This window comes from Panthera pardus, unplaced genomic scaffold, assembly GCF_024362965.1.
Source record: "Panthera pardus isolate Hobbes unplaced genomic scaffold, ASM2436296v1 HiC_scaffold_2, whole genome shotgun sequence".
In the NCBI taxonomy this organism is placed as follows: domain Eukaryota; kingdom Metazoa; phylum Chordata; class Mammalia; order Carnivora; family Felidae; genus Panthera; species Panthera pardus.
The window spans coordinates 68022580-68048682 of NW_026526765.1; the positions used below are offsets into that span (position 1 = coordinate 68022580).

The window sequence follows — 26103 nt, forward strand, 5'->3', positions numbered from 1 at the left end:
TAGAGCCAGTTCAGACTTTAAGAGATTATTTAGGAATCTCAAACTCAAATACTTCTAAAGGAGGGTTGAATAATACGAGAGTGAAGTGCTTGGAACTCCCATTTGAACTTAAATATTTTTATTTAACAACTTTTCTATAGCACTTCCTATGTGACAGGCACTGTTCCAAGTAATTTACCACATATACCAATCCTATTATATCCTAGGTGTATCATATTAATCCTATATATAATATTTTTATGTATAATTCCATTATCTCCATTTTACACATTAAGAACAGCCAAGTTAAATAACATGCTGAAGCTCATACAATTAGTAGCAGTTCTGGAATTTGAATTTAAATAGTCTGGCCCGGAGTCTGTGGTCTTACTCACTAGGCTGGGGAGCAGTGGCTTATGGTAAATGGAGACAGTATATCCTACCCCCAAAGCTCTTCATGATATTTGAAAGCATCGGGAGCTGCTATTTAAGCATCAGCCTGTAGTCATCAGTAGGCTCTGGAGCTGAGTATGCCAGTTAAGACCAGCCTGAATAATCAGCCCAGGAGTACTGCACTACATTTGTGCCCCTCAAAAACTGGCATAAAAGGTCAACTACTTGTAAAGAAATACAATAATTAAGTGGAAGTTGAATGTAGCTACAAAGAATTGAATAAGTAGTCTTCTATCCAGTTTCTTACCACTGACTCACACTGGGGATGTTTCACTTTTGATGTTACCGTCATTCTGGGTATTGATTAAGTTATAGAGCTGCCTACACCTGGAAGAGTTACATCTGTGGAGCTATTCTTATTCCCACCTCCACTTGTCCTAAAAAGAATGGAATATGCATTTGCACATATTCTTAATTTATTTGAGACAGATTTAATTTTTTAATTATAGCATGTAAAGTGATTCTCATTATGTCAAACAAGTAGCTTTCAAGAACTGAATCCAAGAGTAAAAAAGCAGAAGCAAACCTAAGAGGTACACCTGCTGCAAAGCACCTGTGTCTTTTTTTAAAAATGTGAGTTTTTTCCTGCTATGTGATCTTTAAAGTGGATGTACCTTGCTTGCCTCGTTTCACTGCTAGCCCTTGACTTCTTGCCGTGCTTAGGTCTCTGGTCATCAGTGTCTCTGGCTTTGGGTCCAACATAATTTATAGCATGGTACGGTAGGGTAGGCAGACAGCAGAGGACCTAAGAGCATAAACTCTGAAGTCATCTTTGATTTTGTGTTCCAGTCCTGACTCTGCCATGAGCCAGTTATATGACCTTGGGAAAGTTACCTAATCTTTCTGAGTCTCAGTTTCTTTATCTGTGAAATTAATAATAATTAGACAGCCTTATAGGTATGAAGATTAAGTTAATATAATTAGACAGTCTTATAGGTATGAAGATTAAGTAAACTGATGCACATGAAGTTTTTAGCTAAAGCTGGTCTACAGTAAGTACTTTTTTAAAAAAAATGCTTATTGATTTTTGACAGAGAGAGAGAGACAGAGACAGAGCATGAGGGCGGGGAGGGGCAGAGAGAGAGGGAGACAAAGAATCCAAAGCAGACTCCAGGCTCTGAGCTGTCAACACAGAGCCTAATGTGGGGCTTGAACTCACAGACTGTGAGATCATGACCTGAGCCAAAGTTGAACGCTTCACCAGCTAAGCCACCCAGACACCCTAAAGCTTGGTCCACAGTCAGTAACACATGGTAGTGATGGCTGGTGTTACTACTATTAAGGTAGTCACACATGTGACTTGAGAGGAAGAATCTTCCTCTCAAGATTCTTCTTTCTGCTTTCTAGCAAAAGATAGCATAATCATTTAGCCTCTACCAAATGGCCTACTATATGCATAAACAGAAAGTATGAACATTGTGAATCAGTGTGTAATAGGGCTCTTTCTCAATGATATTCAACTTAAAATAAGGTGGCATTCTGGAATTCTGTAGGATCCAGAGCCATTAAACCCTGAGCGTGGCTAAGTCTCTATAGCAATAATTTCACAGGCAAAAGCAGGAAGATAATTTAAAAGTTGGATATTGTAGTTTTGGATGAATTCAAACATTCAAAGGAGTATTTCAAAGGATAGATTACACAGATTGTCAGAACCTATGACACGTTCAATATATTATTCATGAAAAAATGTAAGTGCTTCCAGGTTAAAGTGTGAGGAGTAGAAGCCAAGACTAGAATGCAAAGTGTATGTGTGAGAAATTGTGTTTTTCAACATTATTTCTCCCTGTATCTATCAGCATGTCAAGCTCTATGAAATTAGATATCTGTTCCAAAACATATGGAAATATGCGATGTACATTTAGATTTTAAAATACATAATATTCCACGAAAAGTGCTCTCCTGCAAAACTGGATTAATCATTTTTTAAAGTGGTGTGATTTTTGAAGGTAATGTGACTTAAGTTTATTGAATTATTAAATGTATTTGAAGTCCCACTGTCTTTTAGAAATCATGGCTAGTTCTAAAATATTCCTAGCACTCAAAATGCTGGGATCCTAAACAAGTTTTTTTGTAAACAATTGGATTCAAGTCAGTGAATATGTATTGTGTTTGTTATGTGCTATGAGTACACTGGGGTATAAGGTGTTGTTTGTGTGCTTGTAAGGAGGGGAGAAGGCAGAGGAAAAGGATGACAGATACAGGAGAATAAATCATTATTCCTAGCTTAGAGATAATCTGCCTCTTTCAGGAGACAGGGCCCATGTACAACAAAGCAGAATACAGGGTAGCTACCACTATACAGCAGTGGTAGAAAATGCACAGAGCACAGGGAAGGAAGTAGATTTGCTGAAATTCTGAACTTCTGTCTCTCAGAAAAAGAAAAATGAAAACAAAGACATGTATTTAGCTTCAGAATTTCTTATAGGTGAATGAAGGGGGAGGAAGAACCTTAGATAAGGGTTCAGAAGTTCCATAAGAAATGGGCCAGAGAGTTACAGAAACCAAAATAGCTCAAATGTTCCATCTGCTTTGACTTAAAGAGATAAGTATAGGAAATTATCAAAAGCCCACAAGATTGCTTAAATTAGACTTTTTGTGCACATTGAAACTTAAAAGACCCAGAATCCCAAAGGCCAATAAAGAAGACTTGTACAGATGCCAGGCAATGTGGTCAGGCCTAGACTAGGCTGGGAGTTGTAACAACTTTGGTTCCACTGTTTGTACAGCTGTTCTGAGCTGTGGTTTGGTGCACAACTGTAAGATGGGGGGAAATGCTAGTGCTGTTTTCCTCACAGGAAAAGAGCTGGGGAAACTGACACACAACTGCTTAAGTTATTGACTTTCAAGGATGAAGAAAGGATTCTTAGACCTGTAGGCAGAAGAAAGCAGACCATCTCTACGAAGGGAAATATCAAGGTGGTGTCAGATTTTTGCAAGGCAGCTTTCAGTGCAAGGAGACCACAGAGGAATGCATACAGATTTCTGAGGTGAGAGCCAGGTGTCCTGCAAATATTACAATATGTCCTCCAAGTATAAAGTGGACATAAAAGTCATGAAAGAATTCAGGGGATATATTGCTGCTACGTCCTTCTGCAAACAGAAAAATCAAAAAGACACAAAGAGAGACAAAAACTCAACTACTTGAATGAATACATTCAGCCACGTAATAAGTTAAAGAGAAAAAAATGTGATAAAGGGCTAGTGATGAGCATCAAGACCATTTAAATGTTGAACCCAAACAAATACATAAGATAAGTAAATATAAATGATATAACCCTTACCAATGTAAAACAGAGACATGACAAGAGAGAATCTGAAGGTGGAGATAAATAAAAGGAATCGTATGTATGTTACTTTCCTTATTTTTTCTCAGTGGAAAGATGATATATACTGCTTAAGTTTAATGAAACATAAAATAGAAGTTGAAGGATATTGTTTAAAGTTAGAAAAGTAATCCACCAGAAGAACTAAAAATATAAATGCACACATAAGCTCACTAAACTCACACCAAGATATAGAAGCAACCTAAGTGTCCATCCATAGATGGATGGATAAGGAAGATGTAATATATATATATATGTGTGTGTGTGTGTGTGTGTGTGTGTGTGTGTGTGTGTGTATATATTATATATATTGTGTGTGTATATATACACACATATATATATGTGTGTGTGTATATATATATATAATATATATATATTATATATATATAATAAAACAAACAGAAACAGAATCATAAATACAGAAAGCAAACTGGTGGTTGTGAGAGGAGAGGGGGTTGGAGGGGTGAAGGGGATTAATAGGTTCAAAGCTCCAGTTATAAAATAAATAAGTTATGGGGATGAAAGTAGAGCAGAGGAAATATAGTCAATAATATTGAGATAACTGAATGGTGACAGATGGTAACTATATTTATCATACTGAGCACAGCAAGATGTATGGAATTGTCTAATCCAACAAACTACCGGTTACCAATGGGGAGGTCAGTTGGGGGGGATGAGTAAAATAGATGATAGGGATTAAGGAGTGCACTTGTTGTGATGAGCACTGGATGTTTATGGACATGTTGAATCACTACATTGTACATCTGAAACTAACATTACACTGTATGTTAACTAAATGGAATTTAAATTAAAATGTAAAAAAAAAACCCCAGTTCAAATCACTATAAAAAATGAAAATTGCACAAGATAGCATAAGCAAAGCAAAACTAGGAAAAAACATTTACTTCATTCATCTATCAATATGATACAGATTACATATAAAGATAGGTATGATACAGATTAAAATTTGAATATATAAGGAGCTCCTAGATACCAAGAAAAGAAAAAAAAAACAAAAACAAAAACAAAAATCATTGCAAAGAGAGCAAGAAATAGGAAAAGGTAAAGAATATGATGACCCACTCACAGAGGATTGAAAATGTCCTGTAAACCCAGGAAATATTCATGACATTTTAGTATTATAATTAGAAAAAGTACATCAAAATAATGAATTATTTTTACCACATATATTACTCCCCCCTCCAAAAAAAAAGACTGATGTTATCCAGGATTGGTTAGATGCATATGTTGGTAAAGAGGCAGACTCATACCACTGGCAGGATTGCAGATTGGTAAAGCCTTGCAATTTAGCAGCAACTATAAAATGTATAAAATTATTTTTTTTAATGTTAATTAATTTTTGAGAGAGGGTGAGAGAGAGAGACAGAGCTCAAGTGGTGGGGGGTCAGAGAGAGGGAGACACAGAATCTGAAGCAGGCTCCAGGCTCTGAGCTGTCAGCACAGAGCCCGATGTGGGGCTTGAACTCACAACGGTGAGATCATGACTTGAGCTGAAGTCAGACGCTCAACCAACCGAGCCACCCAGGTGCCCCAAATTAATATATTTTTTTGTCTCATAGAAGCCACTTCTTAGAATGTATCTTAAAGAAATATTTTTACTTATGTGTTAATATGCTTGCAAGGATATTCATGATAATACTATTTATAATTTTTTAAACTGGAAAAATGTTAAGTAACTATCTAGAACCTGGATAAATACATTATAGAAACCACAGTATGAAATAAATTACCCTGTAGCAATGAAAAGAGTGAAAAAGATCCATATGCACCAAAATGTAGTAGACAGAATTATGACCCCTAAGAAGACCCTATGCTCTAATCCCACAGGACTATGAACATGCTACATAACATGGCAAAAAGAACTTTGCAAATGTAGTTAGGGTTACTCATCACTTTGGCCTTAAAATATAGAGATTATTCTGCATTATCCAGATGGGCCCAACATAACTGCATGAGCCTTTAAAAGCAGAAGAGGAAGGCAGAAAAGTAAGTCTAAGATTTCAAAGCATGAGAAGAATGTGATCACCACTGCAGGCTTGAAGACAAAGAAGGTAAGTGTCAAGACAACCACAAGGAATTCTGAATGAGCAACAAACCGAATGAGCCTGGAAGCAAATTCTTCCACAGAGCCTCCAGAAAGAAACACAGCTCTGCTGACACCTTGATTTTGGAATGGAGAGAATCTAGTCATGTCACACCCAACTTCTGTCCTACCAGAACTATGAGGTGATATATGGGTGTTGTGTTATGCTTAAGTTTGTCTTAATTTGTGATGCAGCAATAGCAAACTAATATATAAATGGAAAGATTTCTAAGACATATTATTAAGGGAAGCGAAATAAAAGAGAGTACCACGAAAAAAGAAATGTATCAGAGTATATTGTATATTTATATTTTGGTGTCCCAAGATGCCACATAGTTTCAGCCTCAGCCTCAGCCGTCATTCTTTCTTTTTGATCGCTGATCTGTGTTTGAGCTTGTTTTCTAAGATACAGCAAATAGTTTTGAAGACCTTTGAAAATACTTGTTGTGGTTAATGCTTTGAAGTAGCAGAATTGATTTCCTAACATAAAAACCTGGAGAAAACAACAGGAGAAAAGAATAAAAGGAAGAGCATGAGAACACAGAATAAGTGCTACACATTAGAAAACAAACAAACCAAAACACTTGCCAGTGAATGAGTCTCCGAAAGGCCTGAAAACCAATGACATTCGAATTTATCCTTGTGTCTGGGTCAGCCTTTGGGCTCCTAATTTACTTTCCTACAGAAACCATGTTTGGAGTTGATTAGGTTAAATGCATTATGTTAAAAACCTCATGCATCACACACTGATTATTAAGAGTAGGTTGGTCTGGGTGGAATAGGCAGAATGCTAAGAATGACCACTCTATGGACTTAGCCCCCATATTAAGTGCCCTCCCCTGTGAATGTGGGTGGAATCTATGCCTATGATGAGGTAGCATTTCCATGATTATATTAAATTAAATGACAAAAGGGAGATTATTCAGGTAGGCCTAATCAAATCTCATGTGCCCTTGAAAAGCAGAGAATTTCTCTGGCTGGGAACAGAAAAGAAAAACAGGGAGTTGAAGCTCTCTAGTTGGCTTTGAAGATGGAGGGAGGCATGTGCCAAGAAATGCAGGCAGCTTTTGAGAGTCCCTGGCTGATAAGAAATAAGGAAACAGGGACATCAGTCATACAACCACATGAGAGTGAATTTAGCCAACAACCTGAATTGAGCAAGGAAGCAGATTCTTCCTAGAGCCTACAGATAAGAGCCCATCTGACCAACACTTTGGTTTCCACCCTGTGAGACTCTAGGCAGAGAACCCAGTAGAGCCCACTGGACTTCACACCTACAGACCTGTGAGATAATGAGTTGTTTTAAGCTGTTAAATTTGTGGCAGTTAGTCAGTAATAGAAAATTAACATACTGAGTATTCTGTATTTAGCAAGTGATGAACTAAAGAACATAAACTCCTGGCACATACATGCCACATGTCTCTTCATGACTCCACAGCAGTAGGGACTAAGTATATGCTCAATAAACACTTGTAGTTTGTTTAGGTGGTGAGTGAATGTATCAATGAATTAATGAATAAAGTAATGAAGAATCTTTGGCCAGTCAAATCATCCAACAAATATTTAAAGAATACCCAATATGTATCCGGAAATATTCCAGACATTGGACATAGTACAATGGGGTCCAAACCCTCAGGGAATTTATATTCTAGTTTCAAACAAGAATTCAAAGTTCCAAGGACTAGAATTTCTCATATTGGAGGAATAAAAGGTCACTTAAGTGCCATGAATGAAGGCACATGGAGAGAGAATCATAAGGTCCGCGAGGAGACTCTCCAGGCAGGACTTTAAGGGTCACACATAGAAGGGTGAGTGTGATGGGGAGACAGTGGAGGGTTAAGTGGGGAAATGCTATGATATGATGTATGTTTTTCTCTCTCTTTTTTAAAAATTTATTTTGAGAGTGTGCGTGAGCGCACACACACAAGCAAGTCGGGGAGGGGGGTGGTGCGGGGAGAGTCCTAAGCAGGCTCTTCACTCTCAGCACAGAGCCTGATACGAGGCTTGATCTCATGAGTTGTGAGATCATGACCTGAGCCAAAATCAGGAGTCAGACACTTAAATGACTGAGCCACCCCATGCCCCTGTTTTTCTCTTCTAAATCATGAAGGGTCCCAAAGATTCAAGCAGTCTTTTAAATAACAAAAAGTAAATGTGAGGAAAACCGATGACCACAGAAAGGACAATGCAATAATCTCCAACATGTAGGTCAAATTTAGAACTGAAAGTCTTGTTATACTTTCAGTTCAGTATAAAATGCCCCATAAAGAAAACAAAAGACAGTTAAATGTGACCAATCCTTGTCTGCATCCCAAGTTATGTGTGTAAACTATTCATTTTCCTGGTGGACATTGCCAATACAATTATGCAACTTACATATACCTTTTATTTAAAAAAAATTTAAAAAAAAATTTTTTTAACGTTTATTTATTTTTGAGACAGAGAGAGACAGAGCATGAACGGGGCAGGGTCAGAGAGAGAGAGGGAGACACAGAATCTGAAACAGGCTCCGGGCTCTGAGCTGTCAGCACAGAGCCCGACATGGGGCTCGAACTCAACGGACCGCGAGATCATGACCTGAGCCGAAGTCGGCCGCCTAACCGACTGAGCCACCAGGCGCCCCTTAAAAAAATTTTTAATGTTTGTTTATTTTTGAGAGAGACAGCAAGAAGGGGAGGGGCAGAGACAGAGGAAGACACATAATCCAAAGCAGGTTCCAGGCTCTGCGCTGTCAGCACAGAGCCCGATTGGGTTTGAACTCACGAGCCATGAGATTATGACCTAAGCCCAAGTTGGACGCTCAACTGACTGAGCCACCCCGGCACCCCTATATATTTTTTAAACGACTTGGATGTCCTATTAGTAAAATCTGAGTTTTGACTATTTTTAAGGGTGTACTACATAAGTAAGTAGTTTTTTATTTAATCCACCAACTGTTTATAACATAGTAGGCAGAGCCCTCACATTCCAGGTAAATTTTACAGATTGAAAATAAATAGGACGGTATTTCCTTGAAAAAAAAAATTGGCAAATCAGGCCCTGTAAACTTTAAGCAAAATAATGTGGAGAAATCCCAAGGTTTGGGAATTGTGGAAGATTAATATTAAATATACAGCATGTTAAATACAGGAGATTTATCCAATGCTTCTTTTATGAGCTAAAAATAAACAGGATATAGCACAGAGGGGCCTTAAGTTACATTTACAAAAGGTAGAATGATAAAGTGGGACATTGGAATGAGGAATATATTCTTGCCCTAGGTCAAAAAAACATTTTGAAATCCATAATGGTACTGAAAATTTTCTTTAAAGTAGGCCAAAAAGTTAATAGGAATTGTTAGGGTGTCTAGCATTGCAAATGTTGTTTACATTTGAATCTTCGGATGGTAATGTTTCTCTGGAATTTGTAAGGTAAAGAGAGGTAAGGAGAAGAAAGGAGGAAGGGACAGAGGTTGAAAGAGACAGAGAGACAGAGAGAGACAGAGAGAGAGAGAACAAACAGAATAAGGAGAAGGTTCCACTTAGATGCATTGGAAATTGTGTGAAACTCTTTTTCTTGTCTGTGGTCACAACATCTGGGTCTCTACCTGGCATTAAGTGTATTGAAGCTAATACTGTGGATGAATGTTTGTGTCCCCAAAAATTCAAATGTTGAAGTCCTAGTCCTTAGTGTGATGGTATTTGGAGGTGAAGCCGTGGGAGGTAATTAGATCTCAGGTCTTGAGGGTGGTGTCCCATGAAGGGATTAGCGCCTGTATAAGAAAATGAAGGAACCAGAGCTCACTCACTTCACCATGTGAGGATGTGGAAAGAAGGCATCAGTCTGTAAATCAGGAACACGGCCCTCACCAAAAATCAGACCACGCTGGCATCTGGTCTGGAGCTCCCAGCCTCCAGAACTGTGAGAAATAAATGTTCATTGTTTAAGCCAGCCTACGGTATTCTGTGACAGCAATCAGAATAGGTTAAGACAGCCAGGGATGCCAACCACTTATAAACAGCTGCCTTGCCCAAATGAAACTAGTGTTCCCACTGTCCTCACTGAGAAATTCTACATCTCAGTCAAAGTGAGTAAACTGGACATTTGTGAGCATTCCTCATTCAGGAGCTAAACCCTTGAGATGGGATGGAAGACAGTGATTAAAATAAGAAAACCAAGTTAACCTTTCTGTTTCCATGACTGGTATAACGTGCATAGGCCGTGATCTAGGCCTATGCCTGTATGTTAATTTGACATCTTCATTGAATCACATATTTCTCATTTATTAGGCAGATAAAAATATTTTGTAAAACGTTTGCAAAATTTGTTCCTGAATTATTTAATGATAAGAAAATAAAAATTCCATGTTCAAAGAGTGACATTAACAGAATATTATAACATTGCTTGAATGCTCTCCTTCTAGAAATGAAAAAATATTCTACCTGACTATTTGAGAGAATTGTTCATGTTTTTAACACTACATCTGAATTGGCCATTCCCAAAATAAAAATTCATTTTTATGGGTCAAAGACTTTAGAAGTTGTAGATACACATGCAACACAAAATAGGACTTCATTCTCTCAAGACAGGGAATTCTTCAGTTTTTGGCAGAGAACTATTACCAGAGAGGAAGGAAATAAATTTCATGGTCCTGTCCCCATCTTCCAATAAACAAACAATGGAAGAACATGGAAATAGTTAAGTAGAATCTAACCTTAGTCACTCTACCATCCTTGGAGAGAAGCACGCTTACAAAGAAAAGATCACTGTTCACCTTCAAACCACAACACTTTGATATTTCCCACACAATCATTCTTTCTTAAAAGGAGATCACTGTCAAAGGAATCTTTCCAGCCGAGAGTCCTACCCTGGTAGCCCATAGGTAGAGGCTGTCGCACATAAATTATATCGGTGTAAAGAAGACCTTGTCCTCCTAGAGACCCCGTTGTGGGTGGTAGAATTCTTTGCTCAGCTTTTTCTGAATTTTAGCTTTTCAGAGCATTCAGTATCAGAGGAACAGAATACATATATGCGCACTCCAGTGTCACAGGAATGGAAAATAGGCCAAATTACCAATTAGAGTAAGGTTGTTTAAAATCAAAAAGGTATTGTGATGATATGGTAATATCCTTCATCTCATGGTCTATACAAACCTGCTTGGAATAAGCATTTCTAAACATAATTAAAACTTGTTACCTTTCTTAAAACTATATTCCCTTATAGCCTGAATTCCCCTATTTCTCTCTCTCTTTTTATTCACATTAATCTTAATAGGTCATGTATAGAGACAGACATAATCCATGCCTTTGCTGACCTCATAAGGACACTGTGAGTATTCTTCTTTGTTACATTATTTCCTTTTTGTGTTTTTGGATACCACCATCATTAACTAGACAATACTTCCCACCCTTACTTAAGATTAGCCAGTTCTCCTGCTCCAAAGTCAATGAATCTGTCAATCTTGTGCCCTAATCAGCAGAAACCTGACAGAATAGCTATGAATAAATCTGTAATGACTATAATCTGAGGTCATCAAACAAGAATCAGACCACATCTATTCAGTCACATCATGTCCATGACACTTCAACCAGCTTTTGCAATAGTGAACACACTCATCTCAATCCTGAGAAGAACAATTAACTAGATGTCATTTTTTGAAATCCTCTTTGCGTTGATAATCCTTCCAGGCAGGGATGTGTGCACAATCAACCCCTAAAAATCTGTCCTTTTTTAGGGGAGGTTATAGGTTTTAAAAATTTTTACCACAAGAAGCCTGGAATATTTCATCTTTTTCACGTCCACTTCCTGTTTTACTTCAATGTTCAGATACCATTTTGGTTTCCACAACTTTAAAAGGTTAGATGCTTTTGTTTGTAACTCTTTACCCCTATTATCACAATCTTCAAAATAATTCTAACCCCAACTCTATGTACTAGGGCAGCAGACATGTTTAAGTTCCTCAACCATTTCCTTCTATTTTATTAAATTCAATATATACTCTATATGTACAAGTTTCTCCAGGTGCTCAAGTCATGGCTTTGAAACTAAGACATACCTAAGAGAGTTGTGGCTAGAAAAAAGATGGAAAGCGGCATCAGGAGTGGGGCAAAAAGGAGACAGTAATTCTTTTTGGAAATAGAAGAACAGTAGGATATCAGGGAGAACAAGAAAAGGACTGGAGATGGTGGCAACAGTAAGAGCCATCAGAGGTGTTGGACTATTCCCTGATTATCTTTGTAAGTAAATGGAAAAGGAGGGCTTTAAGACTTGGCATTGTGCTTTCTGACATATGAGGACGTGATGACCCTTCCAAACTGTCCAGATTGACCTAGACCATCTAATTTGGGACTACCTGGAATTCATTTCGGGAAGATAGAATACTCAAGAAGGCTTAATGATCTGTCTGCCCTCAAAGACTAACTGGATGAATTCAAACTCAAAGAGGGAAACATCTTTCACATTCACTTTAAAAGCTTTCATAAATTCTATTTAAAGCTAAAAAGCAGAAGGAGCAAGATTACAGTCAGACAAATACTGTGAAATATTTGGGGCAAGAATTGGGATGAAGTGGGGAGGAAGGGAAGGATTGTGAGATTTGTTACCTAAGAGGTATAATTATCCACACAACATATTTCCCAAGAACTTTTCAATCTTCAAGCTTTCTGCTTCTGTGCTTTCAAAAGCCAGCCTAGATATAGTCTTCTAAGTGTGTGATCCAGAGGAAATGTGAGATGTATCACTGATTACTTTGAGTTCCCAACTGTCCTATTTTTATAGCTATCTATAGCTATGTAGTTGACAATAAACTATTTCATAAATGTCAGCCACTTCCCACAAGTTTTAAATTGCTTGATTATTCTACCTGTGGAAACATTTAGGAAAATTATTATTTTTTTCTCTAAGTTAATCTTTGGTTGTAGCAATCAGAGAAAATTTTTGTAAAACTTCTTTCAAAGAGTGACTTGAATGTGGCAATCTACTTTTTTTTTTTTTTTTTGGTCTTACTTATTTATTTATTTAGTACTTTTTTTTATTATGTAAGTTTTTATTTAAACTCCAGTTAGTTAACATACAGTGTCATACTAGTTTCAGGTATACAGTATAGTGGTTCAATAGTTCCATACATCATCTGGGGCTCATCACAACAAGTGCATTCCTTAATCCCCAACACCTATTTAACCCATCTCCTCACAAACGTCCCCTCCGGTAACCCTCAGTTTGTTCTCTGGAGTTAAGAGTCTATTTCTCAGCGTGCCTCTTTCTCTTTTTGTCCCCCCTCCCCCCCCCCCCTTTGCTCGGTAACTTCTCAAACTGGAGCTTTCTGAGTAGATAGAATAACAAGTTTTTTGTTTGTTTGCTTTAAATTGACAATTAGTAGTAGACTAATCAATCCATCTTGCAAGATCTGGAATAGAGTTGAAGTCTAGGCCCTCTTTTCTATGTGAGGTACCCCTATCTGGGGCATCCCTCCCTGTTGGGGGCCCTTTTATTCCTTAATTGGTGTAACTCCAATAGGTGGAAAAAGTCTGATGATGAAAGCATTCATTTCTCATTCGCTGAATAAGGACAGAGTTCTCTCATTCAGCTACCTGAGTATCACTAAATTGAAGCATGCCCACTGTGATAAACCAAAAGAATCAAGCGCTGACCTAAATGGATGGAAGCAGCCAGAAAGAACATATTGAAGAAGGTGTGTTTTGAATGACGGGAAAAGAATTAAATGATAGTAAGGGAGCAGAAAAGAATCTCATGAATGAAAGCAAGTTATAAAGAAAGCTTTCTTTCATATGAAATGAGCAGAAAAATGATAGTAAGCATGTTTCACTAAATGTATCAGCATCTAGAAAGACAAAACACAGAATAGTGACTATTTCTATTTTGATGCATTTTCAGTTATTTAGTTGGTAAATATTTATTGAGCACTGACTATTGTCAATTGTTTTTGATTTTAGTACTTAGCTGGGGAGTAGGGATGTACGTATAGATTTTCAACATCTAATACATCTTTATACGAATATACTGAGTCTGAAGTTGCTTGCCCTTTTCCCTCTCTTTTGAACATTGCTATCAGCTTCTTTAGTCTTTTCTACTACTCTGTTAGGTTAAATATTATGCCTATTTTACATGAGGAAACTGAGGCTCAGAAGTGTTTAGTGATAGGGCCCAAGCTCACATATCTAGAAATTGAACCAAGCTCTGACTCCCTAAGTCCTCTTAACTGCTATACCAGCTGCCTGCGTGATTTGGATAAATTGACAGTGAGCCACTGCCAGCATGTTTATTTAAATAGATAACCTATCGTATATAGTAATGAGAAACGAAGTTTTTAAATGGGTATTTAAGAAAGGCATAAGGACGCCTGAGTGGCTCAGTCGGTTGAGCATCTGACTTCAGCTCAGGTCATGATCTTGTGGTTCATGAGTTCAAACACCATGTCAGGCTCTGTGCTGACAGCTCAGAGCCTGGAGTCTGCTTCGGATTCTGCGTCTCCCTCTCTGCCCCTCCCCTGCTCGCTCGCACTCTCTCTCTCAAAAATAAATGGAAATTTAAAAATTAATTAAATTTAAAAAAAATAAAAAATTTAAAAATTCAAATTACAAATAACTGCCATTATTGAACTCAGAAGTGACAAGATGAAAACAAGGACTGAAAAAGAGAATTTTAGACTTATATATTTAATGACAGGAACTGGAAGTAACTAGAAATGGTTGTTTGTTTGCTTGTTTGTTTAATAAAGCACTCAGGAGCAGTCATCACATGGTAGGGAACAGGATTAGGTTCAGGGGCAGTAGAAGGAAGACCCCACTGAAGTTGGAAAGGTGGCTATGAGGAGAGAAGGTAATGGAAGAGTTAAAAATCATTCCCAAGCTGGCAAGCTTAAGAAACCAGGGATGGTAACTACACTGCTTGTGATGAAAACTCTGGAGTGGAGGGGTTATTTGGGGTATGGTAAGAGGATGAATTTGAAATAAAATATTCATATAATCAGGAACTGCACTGTATATTTAGAGTAAAATTCCAGGGCATCCTCTCCACCTTCAAACTTTTCATACCCTACCATAGCAAAAAGACCAAAACACTTGTATAGGAAGGAATAATTTGGAAAGACTGGGCTATATATCCAATTGAACTTGGTGTTGATAACTCAATCATGGATTTGGTCAGACCATAGATCTGCTATCTCTAGGAGTCCTGTGGAGACTCTGAAGACTGTTTTTCCTTTTCATCAATGATAGACAAGCTAGTTAGGTATCAGAGTCCTTCCTACTTGCTTTCCTTCTTCTCTCCCTCCTTGGCTCCCTTCCCTCCTTCCCTCCTTTCTGTTTTGGTTGGGGTAAAATTCACAGGACATGTGATCTTGTCACTGTGGTTGATTTCTCAAGATACTGAATGATGATTTTAGTTAGATAATTGACTCCACACAATAGAATATATCTTAATTCTGAGTATATTTTATAGATTTGTCTCTTTAATGCTGATAAATATCTCCGCTTGGGCTTCATCCTGTTTGTTCAGAGAGTAATTTGTTCTGACTTTATATTCAATAAATGAATAATCACCAAAGTGTTCCAGCACATATCAGACACCATTAAACATATGGGAAAAATTTCATCAGTGGAGTCTGTTTCATCTAGGCAAATGTTTCCTTATTAATTCAATCCAAACAAGCTTCTCAAAATTACATATTTCTGTAAATGTGTATGCATGTTTCTATCATCAACTTTCAAAACTTTATTCTAGTTAGAAACATTAACTTATATTTTTCCTTAAAAAATACAATTGTCAGTATTTTTAACTTTAATTGACTTATTACTTGTCTTGAAAGAAAAATCAATAATCTCTATGCTCCAAGATCTATATTTGTCACATTCAACCTTCCTCCACTTCCCTGCCAAATAACAAAAACAATAAGGAAACAAACTCAAGAAATGGAAAGAAAGAGAAGAGAACAAGTATAGGCACCAGCACCAAAGTCTGATTGGATTTCATAATAATGGAAATTATTTTAACAAACTTATGGTATTATACAGGAGGATTGCATCTCTCAGGGAGTAATCAATAGAAAATATACATTTATCAACATATATTCTACAAAGTATTGCATACTGTTTTGTTGTGGATGTTACGGCTGGTCACAGATGTACACTAGTTAACTGATGATTCTGTAAGAAGAAAAGTTTACCAAAAGTTACACTACTGCTGTCACTTCATACTTACAGCAACTGCCTCCAGGATTTGTTTAACAGCATCTGCAGCATCTCGTTCACTATAATATCCCTTTTCCACAATCCTAAAAAAAAAAAAAATAATACTAATAACCATGAAATGCTTCTCAGACATATGCATTCAGTGGAGTAGATGTGAAAACAGTTTAATTAAGTTAATGTTAAGGAAGATACATCTAAACAGCCCCAACAGGCTAGCATAATACCAGGGGAAATATTTCCATAAGCTGATACTCTAGAAATTTTGGGTTTAAGAAAATGAAAAACATTTATCTTGCCTTGGCTTGAACTGTCCATCCTATTTGAGGACAAAAAAAATTCTTTTTAAACTTTGTATTGAGAATTGTGTTAAACATATACCAACTAGGCAACATACCATGAATCATCCTGTGTAATTGCTACACAGCTTCAATAATTATTAATTCATGGCCAATGCTGTTTTATTTATCCAATCAATTATTTTCCATTCTCTTTTTTTAATTTTGAAGTATCAGACATCACATAATTTCATTATAAATAAGGAGTTTTCTCTAAAAAAAAAGGATCTTTTAAAACTCATAACTACAATGCCATTATCATACCTATAAATTACAATTCCTTAATATTTTCAAAACTGCAGTGTTTCAAATATCCAATTGTCTTGGACATGTTAAAAATTGTTTGTTTGAATCAGCATCCAAATAAGGTCCACACAGTTTGGCTGGTTACATGCATCTCTTATTCTCTTTTTACATGTAGCTCCTCATTCTTCACCCCTCCTTCTGCCCTCTCCTCTCTCTCCATCTGGCTTTCTATTCCAAATACACGACTTGCTCTTTTTGCATGGATATGGACAAAGAATCTTTCTTTTCATTCTTTTTTTTTTTTCAAGGAATCTTTCTTTTAACTTAAGTCTTTTTCATTTTGCTTTCAGGAATGTTTTCCTGAATTAGAATGCTTTGTACCCATATCTGTTTTCTTCCATTGCTTTCATTGCTTTGGTTTTCTTCTTTGGGGTGTGCAGTTACATGCACTATGAGGTCTTTTTTTGTTTTTTTGTTTTTGTTTTTTTTACTTTTGACTTATATTTTCTCTCTCCTTTATGATGTTCTTAATTTTAGTATTAAGTAATATTAATTTCAATATTCTGCAGATTATGTAATGCTTTCATCTGTTTTGTGGGCACACCCTCCTGACATGCTAATTTTCTGTGCTCTTATAATCATTTTGTATTGCAATTAATGGAGACACCTGTCTGTTGCTATTTATTTTTAAGCAAAGTTGGTTTTCTTAACCTTTTTGACAGAACGATGGGTCAGGATATCTTTTAGTTTCATGTCTCTTGACTTTCTGATTATTTTCATGAAGCATTCAAAATTATGACCTCATACTTTCTGAGATCTCTTCTCCTCTATCTGAAACTTTACCTCTACTCATCTGCTCTGGGTATTAGAGTCTCTTCCCAGCAGTTTCTCCTAATTTACCCAAGGGGGCTTCAGATAGTACCTCCAGGATTTATAGAGCCTTGACTGTATTAGTCAAGTCCTTCAGACCTTATTGTAGGGGGATCCTTGTGATTCTCAGAGATTTGGATGGCAAAAAGCCCTCACAATTTCAGCTGTTCTTGTATTGGCCCATTCTGCTTCTCAGTGATTTGGAGGCTTTGGAGATTGGAGTCTTCTCCTCTTCTTAGGTTTATCAATGTCCCCTTACGTCCTCTAACCTAGAGGCTAATACTATGTGGCTCTTGTAACGGTCATTAGTTTGTCCTCATTCACTTGTTTCAAGGTTTCGTGGGAAACCTTGTCACCTGGTTTTGTTATAGATATTGTCTGTGAGTTTTATGTTTTTCTGTCCTAGTTTCTCTATTCTTATAGGGATATTTCAAAAGACTAGAAAACTACACTGTTTCTATTTCTATCTTCCCAAAATTTCAAGAAAAACACATTTTTTATACTGCTAAAGAGTACCAACTTGCATAAGATGTTTTCAGCTGACAAAAGTTTGTGGTAAAGATATGCCTGAAAAAGGTCAATTCAAAACATATAAGAGACAAAATTTCAACAATTTTTGTAATTTTGTATTGAAATTTTTTAGACTAACAATATCTTACATAGCACAGTTATTCTTCACAAAGTATCTTCCTTTTTTTTTTATGTTGTGGCAAGAAGCTGTAAGTTCTCAAAGCTGTTATTAAAAGTTGGATTTAAAAATCTATAAAACAGGGGCGCCTGGGTGGCTCAGTTGGTTAAGCGGCCGACTTCGGCCCAGGTCATGATCTCGCAGTCTGTGAGTTCGAGCCCCGCGTCGGGCTCTGTGCTGACAGCTCAGAGCCTGGAGCCTGTTTCAGATTCTGTGTCTCCCTCTCTCTGACCCTCCCCTGTTCATGCTTTGTCTCTCTCTGTCTCAAAAATAAATAAACGCTAAAAAAAAAAATTAAAAATCTATAAAATGTTGGGAATGCAAGCTAGTGCAGCCACTCTGTAAAACAGTATGGAGGTTCCTCAAAAAAACTAAAAATAGAACTAAACCACAACCCAGCAATTGCACTACTAGGTATTTATCCAAGGGATACAGGTGTGCTGTTTCAAAGGGACACATGCAACCCAATGTTTCTAGCAGCACTATCAACAATAGCCCAAGTAAGGAAAGAGCCCAAATGTCCATCGATGGATGAATGGATAAAGAAGATGTGGTATATATATACAATGGAGTATTACTCGGCAATCAAAAAGAATGAAATCTTGCCATTTGCAACTATGTGGATGGAACTGGAGGGCATTATGCTAAGTGAAATTAGTCAGAGAAAGACAAAAATCATATGACTTCACTCATATGAGGACTTTAAGAGACAAGACAGATGAACATAGGGAAGGGAAACAAAAATAATATAAAAACAGGGAGGGGGACAAAAAAGAAGAGACTCATAAATATGGAGAACAAACTGAGGGTTACTGGAGGGGTTGTGGGAGGGGGGATGGGCTAAATGGGTAAGGGGCATTAAGGAACCTACTCCTGAAACCATTGTTGCACTATATGCTAATTAATTTGGATGTAAATTGAAAAAAATTAAATTAAAAAATATCTATAAAATGTTTCCAAAATAGGGGATGGATGATAAGGAAAAGCAGAAAAAAAAACAGGTATCAAATAAAAAATATATAAGAAGATACCTCAGTGACCATAATTATCAAGATTCAGAAAAATTATAATTATATGGATGCAAAAATTTCAATTATTTTATTTTCTCTATTCAACACTGTCAAGAGACACAAACTCATCATCTTTTCAAAGGAGGAATGATGAAATATCCTTCCTCACCTTTTTATTTATCAGATACCGGTTATGTGCCAAGGTCAAATAAAATGTCAAAGTAGATTACAATATTAAGGGAATCATTATTAATTGGTTCTTGAAAATCAGTTTTCATACAATATTTCCTTTTAATATCACAAATTCTTCCAATTCATGATTAAGTTACATAGTCTACTTACTAGAAATTTATTTGCACTATACTTTCTGAACATTTTAAAATTAAGTGTGAGAGAAGAGGAAAAGAAGGACTAGTATGTCAGAGTAAGTTGAGAACTTTGGCTACCATTACATCATCCTCTGCATTTTGCTCTAAATGTATATTTTGTGGTACATCCATCAACCAACTCAAATGTAATTAGTGTCTCCTCTGTGTGTGGCACCTGCACTCTAGCAGCCTGGCTTTCCCCACTCCTCTTAAACGAGGAGAGTTGTTACAAAGACGATGGAAAGGAATGGCCAATAGTTACCTTTCTTTCTACCGCCCATTCTCCCCAGAAGAGGATAAAATCAGTTACTTCCTGCGCTGCAAAAAACAGCGTGGATTTTTCCCATAGTCACTCACCAAGGGTAGAGCTTTATCACAACTGCTTTGTGGCACCCCTCTAGAGGGTGCTATTCATGACTTAGTCTATGTAAGCAGTACTCCGCCAAGTTTCACAACCGTTTGCAGCCTCTCTGATGAGAAATCCTCCTTGTCTGCTAAGTACATAAGTTCTTATGAATGTATCCCCACCTCTTAGAAGGGAAGTGCTTCACCCACTAGAAATTCCTCCCTATATTTTGATTTATTATGATGCCCCAAGCTTTGGCCTACATATGATGTTTATGCATTTTTATTTGGGTATAATTTAGAGTTAATTGCCTGTGTTTAGAATGTGACCATGTGTGTGAATGTCTAGGGACTGGCTAGATAAAGCAGTGAATTTTCTTGGGACCTGTTTTCAGGTAGGATAGAGGGAAGAGTAGTAGGTGTAAGAACAGGTAATGGAAATCTCACTAATTTTCTACAACATATGCTAAATTAGTAAAACATTTCATCTAGTTAATGGAAAGGATGCATTCTTTTTTTTTGTTTGTTTATTTTTGAGACAGAGAGAGACAGAGCATGAACGGGGGAGGGACAGAGAGAGAGAGGGAGACACAGAATCGGAAGCAGGATCCAGGCTCTGAGCCATGAGCCCAGAGCCCAATGCGGGGCTCGAACTCACGGACCGCGAGATCGTGACCCGGGCTGAAGTCAGACGCTTAACCGACTGAGCCACCCGGGCGCCCCGGAAAGGATGCATTCTAACAGATATGTTCATTCACTCATTTATTCAAGAAATATTATGGAATGACCGTTATGTGCTGGGCATTCAGTAGTGAACCAGACATGGCCTCTGCACTTATGGGGTTTCTCTTGGTATTAGCAGACACAGACAATCAACACAGTGTGCTAAATACTGTTGCAGAGGTATTAGAGAATGACCTGAAAGCTCACAGAGAGGACCAGTGATTGATTCTGGAGGCCATGCATGGTGGGAAAAGGATTCCAGAGACAGCTATATCTCAGCTCAGACTTCAAGGGTGTGTACAAGTTTTCTAGTTGCAGAAAGGGTAGGAGCTAGGAGTGGGATAGGTATAGAGGAGGAGCAGGGACTAGAGAAGAAGAAGATTGCTCTTAAAAAATTTTTTTTTTAATTTGAGAGAGAGAGAGGGAGCACACACAAGTTGGGGGGAGAGGCAGGGTAGGGGGAGAGAAAGAGAGAGAGAGAATCTTAAGCAGGCTCCACACTCAGCATGGAGCCCAACATGAGGCTTGATGCCAAGATCCTGGGATCATGATCTGGGCAGAAATCAAGAGTCGGATGTTCAACTGACTGAGTCACCCAGGCACCCAGGAAGGAGTTTGTTCTAAGAAAAAGGACCAACACTACAGTGAGAATTATGAGAGTGTGGACGACATAGTGATAGTCAAACAATAATTCTGTCTAACATGAGCCAGGTACTTGCAGAATCTATAAAGAATAAAATTTGGGTCCTGCCCCAGAGGAAACCACAGTAGAGAAATTATTAACAAAAGCATCACCATAGATGTAAAACATGTTATACTAAGGTTTGTACAGCCAAAGGATTTATAAATTCTGTTGTCAGAAATGTCTCTAGAGTAGACATGTAGGACAGGAGCACAGAATGCAGGCACTCTCCCCACCCCATCCCCTTGACCTCTACTCTCCATATGCTCTCCATAGCTTAACCACATGTCTTCTAGCTTCCTTCTGCTAAAAGGCATTTTGTTCCCAGTGGATTTGTTCATGGAGTTAGGTTTCTAGAATTCAAACATTCATCTTTAAGTATTTTATAAGTTGAGCTTCCACTGAGGCCATTCATGGCTGACTAGAAAGATCAACAGCAGTGAACTTCTCAAGTTGCAAATGCAGGTTTTTAACTTAAACTAAGATTGGAAGTGAAGACATTAGTGACCAAGCAAAGGAAAATGAAATCTTACAACCTTTTTCTCTCCATTTAGGCATGACTACAGTAGATATGTTTGGCCAATACCTTCTGTAGGTTATCATGGGAAAATTTTTAGCCTTCTCACTAGATTTATGTTTTGATCACCCACAGAGCCTCGCTCCCAGTCTTGCTCATACTGGGCAGTCAATAAGTATTTGTGGAATTGTTGAGAAAATGAATAAAGTTTTACACCATAAGATGGCCGATGGGACTAAAACAAGCTCTGGTCTCTGGCTTAGAAACCCCTCTTCCGGGTTCTTCTAGCCCTGTTTTGCCAAGTGCACGAAAACCCTTCCACAAATATGGAGGCTGACAACTATAAATTACCCTTCTTGCTTGCATTTGGGGCTCAGAACTTTGGAGAAATGGTCTCCTCTGAGCCTGCCAGTGTTAAATAAATCTCCGATCCCCCAAGATCTCGGAGTGCCACTTAGTTTTTCCGCCAGCGTTCCAGCCTGGTTCCGTAACAGGCTGGAATCAATACTAACTGCCAAGTAAATGAGTGCCAGAGAAATTTCAGACTGTGGATATTTGAACAACTCCTTTGCCTGTGTTCCTTATCACGGGGAACAAAGCATTGGACTAGAAACTGATGTTTATCACAAGTATGCTGGATATGGATCCAAGGGGAGAGTAGCCATATAGACACTTCCCAAAGCAAAATACAACAGGTATAAAGGTTCCTGTTGGCCTTAGGAATACATTCAGAGTTAGTTCCTAGATATTATTGTAATAACATGAATCTGTTTTGAAACTTATTTTGAATAAAATCAAAATGATTCAAATCAGCAAAATACATCATTTGTTTCATGAGGCAACACATAGCAATTTCTCTGTAATATTTAGCTAGAATTTCAGAAAAACAAGTTGCCATATACATCCAATCAAGAGTTTGTAGCTTTATACAAAATATATTAGTGCCTTCAGTTTTTAGAAGCAATGAAATATTGAATCATTGTAGGGGTTTTAGAGCTGTAAAAAATAGGATAATTTTGGTTTTTATATTTAAATATACTTATTGGTATATTTCTCCTCGGATTTAGCAAACTAATTTCTTTTTCATGCTCTGTAACATAATAAGAAGGGAGTTAAGATGTTATCAGCATCTTCAAATCATTTTCAAAGGCCCAGGGCCATGTAGTTTCTCGCTATTAAGCACATTTTCCTATTTTTCCATTGTGACCTGGGCTAGAAGACTCAGGGCTAAAAACAAAGACTCAGGATTTTAATCACAAGGGGACCCAAAAAGCTACCCTGAGATCTCAGTTCCCATGGGTCCCTCAGTTGCTAACAGGAGTAGCAGACATCTGCAGATCAGGGAAGGAAGTGCAATAGGGATGTGTCTCTGTAGGCTGCCAAGCTGTGATCCTCTGACCTCACTAGGCTTCTTAGTCCTAGACCATGCTTTTTACGGCCACCATTTCCTGTGTGTTGGTGCGCACGCTCTTCTTCCCCACAGTTGGGACTATTTCCCTTCTCATCATTTTAACATTGCAGGATGAAAAAGCACAGGCAATGCCTATTTCTTTCCATGGATCTGCTTTAAAATACGACTTTTGAGCATTTGTTGCTGTCACCTTAATTGCTGTAAATTGAATTGAGCACATCACCCGGCTGAATTGAGCACATCACCCGGCTGGCAGTTAGCACCGGCAATGCAGCTGAAGAGCTCTAATCTGATCATTTCCTGAGGCCCTCAGACTTCCTGGCACGGAGATTAGGAGCCCTCCAGCTCTCCCCACCAATGACAGCTTTTTCTCAAATGGAAGTGCTATTAGATAACCATAGGTTTTTGCGGAAAAGATACTGGTCTGATGACGATGTGTACTGAAGGATCAAATAACATAGGGTAAAAGCCCCAGACAGGAGTTTCAGGAACCAAGTCTTAAGAGCTACCAGTACATCATTACGCTGTTACATACATTAAAGTGAATTCTGCTGTAGCCTGTGTAAATCTATCACTCCTTTATAAGCTTCTTTCACTGCCTTTTCTCATTTCATTGATGACAACTTAGTGAATATTGATGGTTTTTCTAAGAAGTTCCCTGAAGAGTGTTAAATTCATAGACTTAAAAAATAGTTTCAAAGATACTAGCAGCAACTGTTAAATTTGAAAGCTAGGGAGAGAATGAGGGAGCTGTGGATCATTGTGGGTGCTGCTCAGGGACAGGATGGTGCAGGAGAAAGGGGAGGTCAAATCAAACTATAGACCTGGGTTTGGGCCTAAGGGAGCCCTGATACAGTTCCCTCGTACTGTAAGTGAAATGCTTTACCCAAAGATGTAATATAAATTGTCCAAGAGCATAGTATTTTTTCAAGTTATTCGTTTGACAAATACTGACCAACTGCTTACTTTCTGTCTAGAACAGCTTCTAAAACAGAGTCTAAGGTAGTCATTTCTAATCCTGCCAATGTGCTCTGCTTTTGGATATCCCTTTACCCTTCCCTCTATGCTTTACCTGCTAATTTCTGATTTCTCACTTAAAATTCAGCTCAAAGATTCTATTCCTCCCTGAAGCCATTTCTGCCTTAGACGACCCCCTTATTTTGTGCCTAAAGTGCTGTGTTTATGTCTGAATTATAACATGTAATAAAGACTTAGAGCCAAATCTCTGGCCAACCTCTGGCAAATACAAAGTGTCTTATGATATATCTTTTGTATACTTGATTCTTACTTTTATTTCCTTTTTAGTCCCTTGTCCTCATTTATTTTTTTTATCTTGTGATATTGTGGTTGTCTCCATAGCCTTAAACACATTTTTGGGAGATGATGGCAGTATTGAAAAATAATATTAGGGTCCATATCACATTTTTACTTTCCCGATTCTGGACCAGGAGCTCACTGAGGGTGAAAGCACTGTGCTCTGGTTAATGTGCTGGTGAAAAAAATAAAGGTCAGTGGTGAAGCCAGAACAGTAGGGTGAGGCCAGAATGAGTTGTTTTATTTGTCATGTTTAAAAGAACTGACTTTTAGGAAGTATCCTTCTGGGCTGACCTGATCAAATCAGTGCTTTAAACATGGATGGATGGAAGACAGTGAAAGTTACACCAGTTTGGAGGCTGTTGCATTGGCAAAGAGAATGTAAAGGCTCAAAAGGGCACAAGAAGTGGGAAAGGGGAGAGAGAATGGATCTGAAAGCTGCTCAGAGAAAGAGTTATGGGGAGGGGGCTGGACAGAGTGAGAGGAAGAGGGAGAAATTAATGCTGACCAGCTCAGATGTTAAGTTAGTTCACAGAGGTAGGAGGGAGAAGCAAGATGGAGAGTGGAAGGAAGAATGTGGAGTTCACTTGAGGACATACTGATCTAGAGGTGCCTATAGGATGTGCAGGTGAAAATGTCTAGCAGATTGTTGAAAATATGGTTCTTATCTCTGCTGAGACAGCAGTCAGCAATGTGGCTGAAACCACAGGAGATTGTCCAATTTACCTACAGAGAATGTAGGCAAGAGCTTTAGGAAAGGCAGACATTGAAGGAATGGAAAGAGGAAGAAGAACTCAGGAAAGAGATCAGGAGGACATAAGGGAAGGGAAGCAAAAAGAATATAAAAACAGGGAGGGGGACAAAATATAAGAGACTCTTAAATATGGAGAACAAACAGAGGGTTACTGGAGGAGTTGTGGGAGGGGAGATGGGCTAAATGGGTAACGGTCATTAAGGAATCTACCCCTGAAATCATTGTTGCATGATATGCTAACTTGGATGTGAATTTAAAAAATAAATTACATTAAAAAAAAAAAAAAGGAGAAAACTGAAAAGATAGAACAAAATCCAAGGGAAAAAGAGATGCTGTCAAAACCTACATGAAAGATATGGAGAGATTTAGCCAACAGTGTAAAATACCACAGACCACCTCTCCAAAAACATACAAGCTCCAGCCTCAGCAAACCCTTGGTGTTCCTCAAAAATCCTTATTCTTGAATCAGAAGATGGCTGCGTAGGAGGATGCTGGGCTCACCTCGTCCTGATCACTTAGACTCCACCCACATCTGCCTAAATAATCCAGAAAACCACCAGAAGACTAGCAGAACGGACTCTCCAGAGCGAAGTGTAGACAAGAGGCCCACGGAAGAGGGTAGGAAGGGCAGCGAGGTGGTGCGTGCTACATGGACTGGTGGGAGGGAGCCGGGGCGGTGGAGGGGCAGCCCACCCAGCAAGGCAGAGCCCCTGAGTCTGACTTGCAAAAGCGGAGGGACCGGATGGAGTGTGTTCTGACAGCCAGCAGGACTTAACATCTTGAATGTTATAAGT

The 26103-nt window shown here is 38.1% G+C and overlaps 1 protein-coding gene across 1 annotated transcript in view; it reads right to left on the reverse strand.

Annotated features, from left to right (window-relative positions):
* The window catches only part of CAMK4 (calcium/calmodulin dependent protein kinase IV), a 213747-nt gene that overhangs the window by 44263 nt on the left and 143381 nt on the right, over positions 1 to 26103 (reverse strand). Inside the window, exon 5 of the mRNA XM_019450514.2 lies at positions 16057 to 16129. Coding sequence (XP_019306059.1) covers positions 16057 to 16129 — 73 coding nt within the window. The remainder of the gene's footprint in view (positions 1 to 16056; positions 16130 to 26103) is intronic.